General features: G+C 37.7%; 1 protein-coding gene across 2 annotated transcripts in view; it reads right to left on the reverse strand.

Annotated features, from left to right (window-relative positions):
• Positions 1–12625, reverse strand: part of nr2c2 (nuclear receptor subfamily 2, group C, member 2) — a 31203-nt gene extending 18578 nt beyond the window's left edge. The window contains exons 1-4 of one of the 2 annotated variants that reach the window (XM_084389820.1): positions 12448–12619; positions 9979–10103; positions 988–1089; positions 742–903 (exon numbers count right to left, since the gene is read on the reverse strand). In XM_084389820.1, coding sequence (XP_084245946.1) covers positions 742–903; positions 988–1089; positions 9979–10044 — 330 coding nt within the window. In that variant the 5' untranslated portion in view covers positions 10045–10103; positions 12448–12619. Of the gene's footprint in view, positions 1–741; positions 904–987; positions 1090–9978; positions 10104–12447 lie in introns of both variants that reach the window. The other variant, XM_084389821.1, reaches the window with a different exon arrangement.
• Positions 12626–13504: the final 879 nt, after the last annotated feature.

Here is a 13504-nt window from a genome sequence, read left to right on the forward strand (position 1 = left end):
AACATGCTGGTAGGGAAACTTAAATCACAATCTACTGTCAGAAATGGGAAATGCATCCCGTCTGACCAGAAGCGGTGATATAACGGGGAAGAAAAAGAAATGACCAGATTATCAAAACGCGTGAGTGTCTATTTACACCGAGTACACCAATAGCACGCCTTGTTGGCGGATGCTGTTTACACTAACTCCGCCCACCAACTGTCTGATTAAGCCAGAAAAAAAATCACAGAAGAAATCCCGCTGATGACAGGATCAGTGGCGTGGATATTAAAACTGTAACACACACTTTTGCCTTTTTCCAAACTCATTCTTCTCCCTTGTTCCACAGCATATCAGCTCGGAGAGGAGTTTATTTTAAATAAAAATCACGAAAATGTTAATGTGGAAATAAAGTGCCTAACAGGTATAGAATAGTAGGAATTAATTGTTTAATGTGAAGGATTAGGAGAAGCATCCATTTATGATTTTAATAGACACTGAATATGTTGTTATCATTTGACTGTTTTATAATATATCGGGCTTATGCTATTTATATATGCTGTTAATATTTATCGGGCTTATGCTACTCTGAACAATGCCTGAACTTTGTATTTCGAGCACTTCTTGCGTTGGTTTTGCCTCTTCACAAAGACTCGCTTAACTTAGTCCTAAATTGTAAGTCAATAATATTTATATATGTTTTTATGTCACATCCATATAGTAAAAATAAATGTGCCCACATGCTTTTGTGTGACTTCATACCTGGATTCGTCCGGGCACCAGACTGTCAGCAGTGGCAAAGATGAGCTGTTTGGCACTAGAGCTCTCCGGTGATGCCAGGATAAACTGCTGTTTGGGAACCGTGTTTGAGTCCAGTGCCGTCACTATCTGAATCTTCTGACCCGTCTGCTGGTCAGTGACTATCTGTGGGAGAGAAAGTGTGTGTGAATGTGTCTGTGTCCTCATCTATGACAAAGCGTGTGTGTGTGTGTGTGTGTGTGTGTGAACCTGTATTCTCTGCGGGGTCGTGATGGAGGAGTCAGTGGAGATGATCTGAATGCGCTGAGGAGAGTTGCTCATCACTGAGCTGTCTGACGGAGACGACTGTACCTGCAACACACACACACACACACACACAGTACATTCATCTTCATCTGAGAGTCAAAGACAGTGTGTTTCCATGGTAACTAAGTGGTTCGCTTCAACAAAGAGCCCAACAAAACAATTGAAACATAAAACATATTTTCATTCGCTTGCTAAATTAAAGGCATTCACACAAGACAGTTTGAGCACGGAAGATGAGAATGAAACATTTCCCACTGTTGTCTGTACGTGTTAACATTAATGGCTCAAGATTTGTACATTATTGGCATCTGTCAACCACTATTGTTAACGGCAGTGAGTGAGCAGCACTGCGTGGGTATATCATCACACAAAATCACTTTCCCGAACATTTCCGTTCACAGTTCCACACTGCGATTTATAATAGTCCTTTACCGATTGTTGCTTGTCAGGCTGTACGAACATGATCCCAGATGTAAGCCATGTCACACTGTAGGACCTCAGTTGTCATTAATGTCAGACTGTACGACAGTCAAGACGTGTTACGCACGCAAGAAAACTCGTCTGGAGTTTTACATCATCACTGACACGTTCGGTGATGTGAGCTTCATTACACGCGGGATTTAGAAATATCTAACGCTAATTATGGTCATGGCTTGTCTTGAAAAACGAAGATAATGTGACGGTGGTCGTAGGAGAATCACTGCAGGACGGAGAGTCAAATCTTCTGACACAAATCTGATCGCAACGCTCATTAATCGGCTGTCGGTGAACACGTCAAACTAGCGATCACAGACTTCAGATTTTAGCCAAGGATCAGAGTGAATCTTTTAGGATTTGCTTAATTTGTCTCAGACGACCAAATCGTGGCCAAAATCGCACAGTGTGCACGACCCGGCTTAAAGGGTTAGTTCACCCAAAAATTAAAATTCTGTCAGTAATTACTCACCCTCATGTTGTTCCAACCGCGTAAGACCTTCGTTCATCTTCGGAACACAAATTAAGATATTTTTGATGAAATCTGAGCCATGTCTCACTCCTCCATAGGCTTATGTGACCGAAACTTGCTGGCCCAGAAAAGTTATTAAAGAGATCGTTAATATAGTCCAAGTGACTCCAGTGGCTCAATCTTAAGTATATCAAGCGACGAGAATACTTTTTGTGCGCAAAAACAAACAAAAATAACGACTTTATTCCACTATTCATTTCCTTCTCTCTGGACCTCTAGTTGGTTCGCGTAGTGTTTTTGCGCAGCGCGTCTGTGTTACACGTCACCACGTAGGCTCACTATTGGCCGACGCCGGTCATGTGTGTGTTGCGTGATGACGTGCAACACAGACGCCCAGCGCAAAAACACTACGAGGCCCAGAGAGAAGGAAATGAAAAGTGGAATAAAGTCGTTATTTTTGTTTGTTTTTGCGCACAAAAAGTATTCTCGTCGCTTGATATACTTAAGATTGAGCCACTGGAGTCACTTGGACTATATTATCGATCTCTTTAATAACTTTTCTGGGCCAGCAAGTTTCGGTCACATAAGCCTATGGAGGAGTGAGACATGGCTCAGATTTCATCAAAAATATCTTAATTTGTGTTCCGAAGATGAACGAAGGTCTTACTCGGTTGGAACAACATGAGGGTGAGTAATTACTGACAGAACTTTCATTTTTGGGTGAACTAACCCTTTAAGGCTATCTAGACAGACAAATCCCTGACCATATTTATTAACCCTTTATGGTACAGAGTTGCCATATGGCAACTATTAATTTCTACAAATTTCCTTGCTATTCAGAAAAAGTACAATATATTGCACTATGAGAATTAAAAGGGCAGGCCTTAAGGGAGCCAATGATGTGCTGTTTTTATGTCACATGACATTTGAATATCAATCCAAAACTCTCTCTCCCACCGTCACCCTCACACCAGTTGAGGTGCTCCAGAAATTACTCTATTAACCTCATTTCTAATCATCTCTTCGCATGGGAGATTTTTTTGCAGCATCTTTGATAAGTAAATTAGATATTTTTATTCACAAATCCACTTTGTCTAACATAGTTTTACTGTAAATTGAGAAAATATCAATGTTTGTAGAACGCTGTACCACAGTGGAAATGCTGTAATGTATTTCCCCATTGGGATTTTTTTTTAGATAGTAGCATCAACAATATGATTGCAGTTATTTATTTATTTATTTGAAGTGTTTATTGTAGTATAGTTGTATTCATGTATAAATAACAAACTGATTTCTTTTTTTCAGAAAATTAATACAGCAATATTTTACGTAAAGACCAATAGGAAGAGTGCAGAGTTAGCTCTTCCCTGTGATGAGAGTGAGGATGAGTTGGCCAAATGATAGGGATTAAATGATAGGGATCTACTTATTTTTGGTTTGCATGAAATCCGAGTATATAAATCTATCAATTTCTAAAAGAGATTTGCATTTAAATAGAGAAGAAAATAATAATTTTATAGAAAAAAATACTTTTTGAGATTTTTATTTTATTTTTTATTTGTACGATTGAAGCTACTTCATGTATTAAAACTTATTTGAAAAAATATTTAATGGTTAGAACATAATGCATACCATAGACTTAGTTAAGACTACAAAACTATTATATTCAAAACTACTTCTTTGCTTTCACTATTTCTTGAAGTGCCTCTTTTATACTTTTTTCAGATATTGCCTTTCACATATGGCGTAAAAGCTGTTTATGAATGTAAAAAGTCTACAAAGTCTCAAAGTGCATGACAGATGGAGTGATTTTCATCCACAAAAAAACAATTCTGAATTGCCTGAATGAGTCGTCAGTAATTCCAATCTTATTCCAATTCCTGCATTTGCATAATTACAGTCTATGGTCTTGATTGGCTGAACAGCGTCTCTTAGCTCCGCCCTCAAACACTGTAGTTTATCTGAGACTGGAAGAGTTTGGTTTGTGCTGTTCATGTCGAGAAGACGCTGTTTTCTGAGATTGATACGGTAAAACCCACGCCATCGTTACTGTTCGTATCACTGTGTGTCAAGAGCTGAGATTCAGTGTTTGGTTTCTGACCAATCAGAGCAGAGCAGCTCTCAGAGAGGCGGAGCTTAGAGAGACTGAATCCTTTCATTCAGGATTCGGGCGCCATCATAGCACATAGACTGCACTTATCAGAATTACAAATTACTTGCTCCTATCATCTGACCACGGCTCTTTATGTCTCTCTTTACCTTCCTTTATAGTGCTTTTAGAACTTAGTGTTTTGACAATATAAACCATGACATTTTCTTGGATAGGCTCGAGAATTATGTTGCATTTGTGGGCAGACATTAGCATGGTTTAGGTCCTACCTATCCAATCACAACTAGTTTGTTAGTGACGAGATGTCAGACCAAACACAAGTATGAGTGCCACAGGGCTCTGTATTCGGTCCTATACTTTTCTCCTTGTATGTGCTTTAGCGAAGGACATTTTTAATCAATCATAACTAACATTCCTTTTTTCTTGCAGGATTAACATTTATATGCTTTTGAAAGCTAAATGAATTCTGCCAATATAGGTATTAGTTACTGAAAACAAGACAGTTGTCTAAGATTACTGTAATTCACTGTTACTATAACTTCAATAAATAAACTTTTCAAATGGTTCAAATTTTAGCAGCAAGAGTGCTTACTAGAGCCAACCAATACGATTATATCAACCCAGTTTTATCATCACTTCATTTTAAAATTCTTCTCATGTACATGAATGTCAGGTTTGGGTGAAGGGATGAAGCGAGGACTCAAGATGCAAAACAATGGGCTTTTATTTGTTATAAAAAAATTACAAAAACTACCCCGTGGGGTAAAACAGGACCGGTCAGCTTGACTTGGCAGCTTGACTCCTGGTAGCAGGAGACGACATGGCTTCAGGGATCAACACACAAGGAATGTATGACAACGAACTGGCACAGGACTGCAAACACAAGGAGAATAAATAGGGCAGATACAAAGCAGGTAACGAGGGAGGACAGGGGGGGCAAATAAATCAATAATCAGATAACAAGAAGGGCACGGTTAGACAATAGAGGTTATGCGTGTGACGTCACTGTCTGCAGTAACACACACTGAGTGACAGAAAGACTGAGCTTCAGCATTAGTTTTCAGCGTGAATGCCGACACACACAAAACACATCTAAACCGGGAAAGAGCTTAATTGAGATTAACTGTACAACTAGATTAGTATATTATATACAGTACAGGCCAAAAGTTTGCAAACATTACTATTTTCATTGTTTTTGAAAGAAGTTTCTTCTGCTGATCAAGCCTGCATTTATTTGATCAAAAATGCATAAAAAAAAAAAGTAATGTTGTGATATATTATTACAATTTAAAATAATTGGTTTTCAATTTATTATACTTTAAATTATCATTTATTTCTGTGATGCAAAGCTGAATTTTCAGCATCATTACTCCAGTCTATCACATGATCCTTTAGAAATCATTCTAATATGATGATTCATTATGAGTGTTGGAAACAGTTCTGGTGCCTAATATATTTGATGAATAAAAGGTTAAAAAGAACTGCATTTATTCAAAATAAAAAAATATTTTCTAATAATATAAATCTTCTTTACTATCACTTTTTATCAATTTAACACATCCTTGCTGGATAAAAGTATTTGGCTGAATCCCAATTCTCTGTCTTACCCCTTCGTCTTACCCCTAGCCCTTGTCCCTCGAAACCGAGTGGTAAGCGCTAGGGTTGAAAACATACCCCTATGAAATGAGACGCCACTTGGTTACGTCATCATACATAATACTCCGGAGTCCCTGTGTGATACAGGACAGCATATTGTAACGAGTGGAAATAAGTATGGCCCCTTTAAGAGCTGCGCGCTCTCTGTTGAACGGGCTGTAATGGTATTGTGCCGTGCGACTCGAACAACCCCATGTATGTGGGTCATTTCTGTGTTGATGCTCATTATTCTTGCTTTGTTTTATTGAGTGACGCTGTGGAAGTCAAGGTGGAGCGTGTGGCAGACAGTTGCACTTGCAGGAGTTTGATTTGTCAATAAATTGCGAGTGAATAATCGCCTCCGTGAGTCTGTCTGGCCTAATACTTCAGCTGCGAGCTATCCTTATTTTGTTTCCCTCCTAACACAACGCGTTACAATATGTAAAGCACGTATCTTTTTCCTGGACATGTCGCCTGGATTTCGGGATCACCCAAAATGTCCGGGATTCGGCTTTTGCTTTCTGCCGTCGCTATTCATTATGCACAGAGTGTTGTTTCAACCGGACTGAATTCATTCAAACCGGTGAATCTGAATGTAGTGTTTAACGTACATGAACGCTAAACAAGTGATCGGTTTATGTGCGTTTTAGCATTGCTTAAATTCCTGTGTTTTCGTATCAGTCGGGATCCGTTTGAAGCTGAATACATGACCTGCAAAGCTGGCACATACGTGTCAGTGTCAAATAATGAAACGTTACACATAATGAATGGCGACTGTAGAAAACAAAAGCCGAATCCCGGACATTAGTCAGAGAAATGCGGGACTGATTGTGCAAACCAGCAATGTATCGTTAGCATAGCCTAGCGTAGCAGACCAGCGATTTTTAAAAACGTTTAAAAACGTTTCAGTTAACAACATGGTTGCAAATATATATGTACATGACTGTGTAGAGTACAAAACACGACTGTCATAATTTTTCAATCAATCATTTAAGCCGAAAATGAGACTTTCTTGATGGTATGCCCGCCTTTGTTGCCGGTTACGCAGTGCATTCTGGGTACCCCTTGGTTTCAAGTAAGCTCGCGAAAATTCTTGGTTTTAAGGGGTATCTACCCCTTCCCCTTAGCCCTACCCCTTGATCAAAATGAGAATTGGGATAGCCCTTACTCTCACGTGAACGTGCAAAACTAAGGGAAGGGGTAAGGGGAAGGGGTAAGACAGAGAATTGGGATTCAGCCTTTATTTCAAAAAAAAGAAAGAAAAAAAATGACTGACCAGTAGTGTATATTGATGTTACAAAAGATTTCTATTTTTAAAACATTTGCTTCTTTTTTTTTACTTTTTATTCATCAAAGTATCCTAAAAAAAGTATCACAGGTTATGAAAAAATATTAGGCAGCAGAACTGTTTCCAACTTTGATAATGAATCATCATATTAGAATGATTTCTAAAGGATCATGTGATAGACTGGAGTAATGATCCTGAAAATTCAGCTTTGCATCACAGAAATAAATAATAATTTAAAATATAATAAATTGAAAACCAATTATTTTAAATTGTAATAATATATCACAATATTACATTTTCTTTTAATGTATTTTTTATCAAATAAATGCAGGCTTGATGAGCAGAAGAAACTTCTTTCAAAAACATTAAAAATAGTAATGTTTCCAAACGTTTGGCCTGTACTGTATGATAGATGGGTATATTTCTACAGACTGCCGAAAGCTACAGAACAGAGAAGCAAATGGATCGCTGCGATTCACAGAAACAACTGGATCCAGGCAGAGAAAGGTGGATCTGCAGTTATCATTGTGTGTCAATATGCTGAATTTAGGGGTAAAATTGATGCCTTATATTGTATTGTTATATATTGTATTTACAACTCATCAATTAAATATTTACCATATTCTGCATAATTGGATGTTTTTAAATTATTACTGACAAAAAAACTATGCTTTTGAGGGCTGGATGATATGAAGATGTATACACTATAGCATTGACGTCAGTGATCACCCAGATTTAGACCTGCCTATATTGTATTTATATAAAGCATTCACAGGCAAATTTGCTTTATTTCCCCGTCGTCTAAATCAGGCTCATATAAATGTCAGGAAACATGATTCCTGGCGGCATGTCAATATCCGTGGATCACTGAATCTTTGGTAAGTTGTAAAGAACACTATAACGAGTCCAACCTTCAGTTTAAACTGATAATAGTTTGTTTTACTCGTGTTTTCGCTGCAGTTTCCTCTATTAACTCCAGTCACTCAGCAGCTCTTCTGCCACTCAGTCCGGCTGAGGGAGTGTGTTCCCGCGGGAAAGTGACGTCAATGCAAACCCTCTATAAACAGGAGAACACATGGCACATAGAAACAAACATGACAAGCCATGTGCTCAAACAAAACATGCAGCCAATCAGAGCACTCACAGACTGCGAGTCACGCAAAACAAGACAACAAGAAAGCACGTGGCCGAAGTGACAATAAAGCTTTAACTGTCTAGCTCCCGCAAATCTCCTGCCCGCTGATAGATCCTAGAATATCAAAATTCACAAAGATCCTTTTTCTAGAAAAGTTTTCCTAGAACTGTCCGGGATTCTCTCATTTTGAGTATAACCTAAAGACCTATTTTGTTTAGTCAAGCATTCACCTAATAAATTCATTTATACCTCACAGCTCATGGTTATGCTTCATCATTATTGAGGTCCATAGGAACCGAAGACACCTCTCAATCCATTCCCATCCAAACTGAATTAAACTAAGTGAATGGGATCTACACCAATATTAGTGTGTTTGCATTCCTTCCTGTAATAGAGGATGAGCTGCTGCTGATTCTGGGTGGACACTACATCTAGTAGTGATGGGTCGGTCATGAATGATTCGTTCATTTTGAACAAATCTTTAAAGGATCACTCCACCGTTTTTTCATATTAAACTATGTTATTCCCTTAACTAAGACGAGTTGATACACACCTCTCTCGTCTCAGTGCGTGCACTCAATCGCTCTGGCGCGCGGCGACACTTTGATAGCACTTAGCTTAGCCCAGTTCATTCATTAGGATCCAATGATATTGGACGCAGTAAAAAGTCACGTTGGTTCTAATGACAGAAGTGAGAGGGAGAGGATTATTCAGGAGTGATGATATTACTGCGCCGAGTCGAAGTGCTCCCAGTGCTATTCCGCCATACATTACAGTTATCCTTTTTACCCGCTTAGAAAAGCGGCACGTTTTATTTTGTGTCACCATACTTTGTCGTGTAACTACTCGTGTAACTGTATTTAAATAGGGAAAACGTGGAGGTGTTTGGTCGCTTCTAGCTTCATCTCTGTTTGGATCCTAATGAATGAACTGGGCTAAGCTAAGTGCTATCAAAGTGTCGCCGCGCGCCAGAGCGATTGAGTGCACGCACTGAGACGAGAGAGGTGTGTATCAACTCGTCTTAGTTAAGGGAATAACATAGTTTAATATGAAAAAACGGTGGAGTGTTCCTTTAAAATGAGTTGTCTGTCTCAGAGAGTGATTCGTTCATTTTGTGTTGACAGCGCATGCGCAACATCCTATAGGTTCTGCATTGGAAACATAAATTATTAGTTCATCTCTCGAGTCTTCGGGTCTGATTCGTTTGAGTCTTTCGTTCTTTTGTCACGTGATGAACGAATGACTCGAACCCGAAGACTCAAAAGATGAACTAATCAATTCTGTATCCGGTACCGACAGCATAGCTCAGCCTATATGTGGCTGTCACGTGATGAACGAATGACTCGAACCCGAAGTCGACAGACTCGAAACGAGAACTAATCAATTCTGTGTCCGGTACTACAGACTGAATAGCTCAGTTTATGAGGATGTCACGGGGTGAACGGACGGCTCAGATCGGGAGGTGAGGTAAACTAACAGACTGGATAGCCTGAAGACCCAGATAAATGAATTAATCGTTTCTGTTTCTCATAATTTGGCCTTTTTCTTGCCTTGCAAATCTTTTTCTTATTCTAAATGCGATCAACATTTGACGTGTTTGTGGAATTAACCCTCTGGGCTTAGTTTACGAAGAAGCCCAGAGGGTTAACATTGTAACATGTAACATTTTAAATACATTCTGCTCAAATGAACGAAATGACTCGAGAAAAAAAAGAGTCGTTCATCTTGATGAACGAGATTCAGAAGATCCGAGTCAGTAAAATGATCCGAACTTCCCACTACTAACATCTAGTCCTTCTCTCTCTCCCATGATCACTCACCTCTGAAATCTGCTCAGTGGTCAATATCTGCTGAGCCAGCACCTCCATATTGGTTGTCATGGTCATGTGAGGTCATTAGAAGTGTCTGATTGGACCAGTTCTGCATCTGCCAACAACACCTCCACCTATGTGCCAATGAAATATTGATTATGAAGCAATATGTTTCGCAAGCACAACATAATATCCAATACTTGAAATGGACAGTAAATTTCTGCATTTTTCTGGAAGATTTTATCTAGGCAGGGAAAAAAACACTTTAGTCAAATAGTTCGCATTTTTAATTCCAACACAGATATGCTCATCGTCCAGGAAAGAAACAAAACACGTGTGTATCAGTATCAGAATATATGATCCGTGCATTATGTCTTAAAGTGACAGCAGCCTAATATTCCTGCTGCAGGTTTTTTTAATTCTGCAAAAAAATCACTCACTGCTCTTGACTAAATCACTTTTGTAACTTTAATAATGATTTATCTATATTTAATTTATACTGTGAATTATTCTCTACCTAATCTGAACTGTTAGATTTACCTGAAAAGCAGTGTTTATTTCATTTTCATCTTTGTTCTACTGAGTTTATCTGTGCTTTTGCCTGTAGTTTGATTAGGCCTATTTGTTCTAATTTGATTACAGGCTTACTTGTCTTTAACAGTGTTTGAAATGTATATTTTATATTATACTCGTGTAGAATTTTTTATTTTGCATTGTTTGCATTCCATGTCTGGGGTCTCATTTATAAAACTGCGCGTAGGATCCTTACTAAAAGTGTACGTGTGCCCGAAAGCCAAAAAAGGGTTACGGCAAAAAATATTCAGACTTATAAAATGCGTACGCCAGAACCTGTGCAAAATTCCTTTTATGAATCCCAGTCAGAGGAAGATTGCGCACACATGCGTCTCCACCCCGAAATAACCATATATGGAGCTTACAACACATAGTTTTACTATGAATATCCTCATTTGCAAATAATTTGCATATGATTATTCATCCAAGTGATACCATGTTTAACGGTACAAGACATTAGGAAAATATGAGATACGGATGATACGCATTGATAAAAATAATTTAGTAGCCTACCCCTGCCTTGTTTTTGAATAAATAAATCAAGTAGTGTAAAATACATTTCAGAGAAAGTTTTTCTCAATCTTTTCCACTGGCCAAATTGTATTTTTAATTGATTTATATTTTTAATGGCCTTGTTGTGCATTATTTGCACGAAAATATTTTCTCAGACAATCTGCTATTATCATGATTATCTCTGTAGTTCAAACATTAAAACACAACATGCCACAGGAAAAGTGTTCAAAAGCATGCCATCGCATCCACTACAAATATTTATATTTATTGAATATTTATTTCATGTAATTTAAGTGTTTAACTCCATTAATAAGAATGGCATATTTATTCTAAATGTTTAATAAAAAAATGACTAGCCAATGGCGACCCGAGCTTCAGTGTGTCCGTAAAGGGTTGAAGTTTATAACATTTTACAGACAAAAAAAAAAGTCAGAATTGTCAGATAAAAAGTCACATTAACCTTTTTTATTTTTTTATCCCGTGGCGAAAACAAGCTTCCATACAACTGATCATATTTTATTTTATTACATGCAGTCATTGCCTACTTTATAGAAACCATGTTGTATTTAGAATGTTGTTGGATGACCAAAAAAAAGCTGAATTTTTCATCAATGCAAATGTTAATTCTGGATAAATTCTTTATCAAATAATGTAAGTGTATAAAGACAAAACCTTATTTATTTGTATTTAAAAGTGATGTAGATGTTTTCCGTCATTTTTTATTCAATTATTTGTGTGCCTTGCTTTAAGTTGTCTCCTTCTACACTTACAAATGTCATTATAAATGTATATTTCGTTTATGTTCAATAAAAAAAAAGCACCCTACCGCCTCACAGCGGAAGTCATGTTCAAAACACAAAACAAAATGGAGATTCTGGCGCAAGGCCAAGAAAAAAACCACAACATAAAGGCTTGGTTAAACGTCCGTTAAAATAATTAATACTCAAAACATAAATGATTCCTTATGGCAGCAATATTCATGTCAAATCGACCAAAATTAGTTAAAACAGGCGAAATCCTCCCACTGAAGGACCCGCGGTGGCAAAGGTAAAAGGGTCGAGTTCATATGTTAGCTCTCATGCTAACCAGCTAATACTTAAAAATGTATTAACCATATCAAAATAATTGATTTAATTATACTTGTATACAGCAGTTGCTGTAGAATAAGTGGAATATACCGGGCGATCTAAAGCACACTATGCTCGGGTTGGGCTTTTGTCGTTAAATAAGCCCACCAGCTCGCTTGTTGACAGCTCGGATGAGTTGTGGGAACAGCTCGGGCCTGTTTCTCTGCAGCCACACAACAAGCTGCACAAACGGGGTTATTATTATATTAAACGCGAACGTTTTGACCAACCATTGTGCGACATGCAGAAATGAAACGCTGCTTACCTGTGATATGAACAGACGTGTTTTTTAATCCCCTCGCGTTTATTGCACATTATTTGTTATTGTTTTTACTCCAGTGAAAGGTCATAGTTCGTGACCCCGTTTGCCAGCGTGCGAGAGTTTCTTCTTGTCGGGCGCGTTCACGTGCGTCTGGAGCAAGGCGCCGCTGACGTCATCGTGTCTGTCTCCAACACGAGCGCGGATTGGTTGCTTGGTTTAGACACTTTATTCACAAAGGTTTGACGTTAGGATAACATGTGAACGTTTTTTTATATATATATATATATATACCTACGGCAATCCTAAATTATTTATGGACTTCTGTTTTTCTTTTAATGCTTCTAATAAAAAACAAATGGGCTTCTTGACCTTCATAAACACATTGTCAGTGCACTATTTCTTTCTGCCTCCACACAAGTAATACATTATTCAGAATAACATTGAATCTTATGTTTAAAAATCATAATTAATGCATTTCCTGTTTTGTGTAAAATTTCTCATTCGACCTGTAGATCTTGATGTAGAACCGTAGCGTAAAACATTTTTTTTTTACTGATAGCAAGAAAGAATAGTGAGAGGTTAATGCAACTTTATGAAATAAATGTTATATGGTTATTCTATAACTGACTGCATTTCTGTTTTACAAAATAATTATGTTTCAGACAAGCAGGAGATAGGGGTGAACTATAGCAAATCATGATTTTGTTTTTACAACACAGAGTCATGCAACATGCATGGAATAAGGATTTGTACATGAAAGTATAAACATAAGATATAGTATATAGTTTATATAGTATAAATCAAAAATGGAAAGAATGGAAGAATAAAGGCAGATGTTATTTTTCACACTTTGGTCACACTTTATTATTTTAAGGTGTCATTGATACAGTGTAATTATATATTTAAGTACTGTGTTATATTATTTAACAACATGTTCTTCAGATAAACTGAGGAGAGCAGCAATACGCCTCTGATTCGCCCACTCAGAAGAAGAAGAAGAAGAAGAAGGAGAAGGAGAGGAAGGAGAAACTAAACACAGGAGGTGAAAGTGACCAGGAAA

The sequence above is a fragment of the Rutilus rutilus genome, assembly GCF_951802725.1.
Source record: "Rutilus rutilus genome assembly, chromosome: 19".
In the NCBI taxonomy this organism is placed as follows: domain Eukaryota; kingdom Metazoa; phylum Chordata; class Actinopteri; order Cypriniformes; family Leuciscidae; genus Rutilus; species Rutilus rutilus.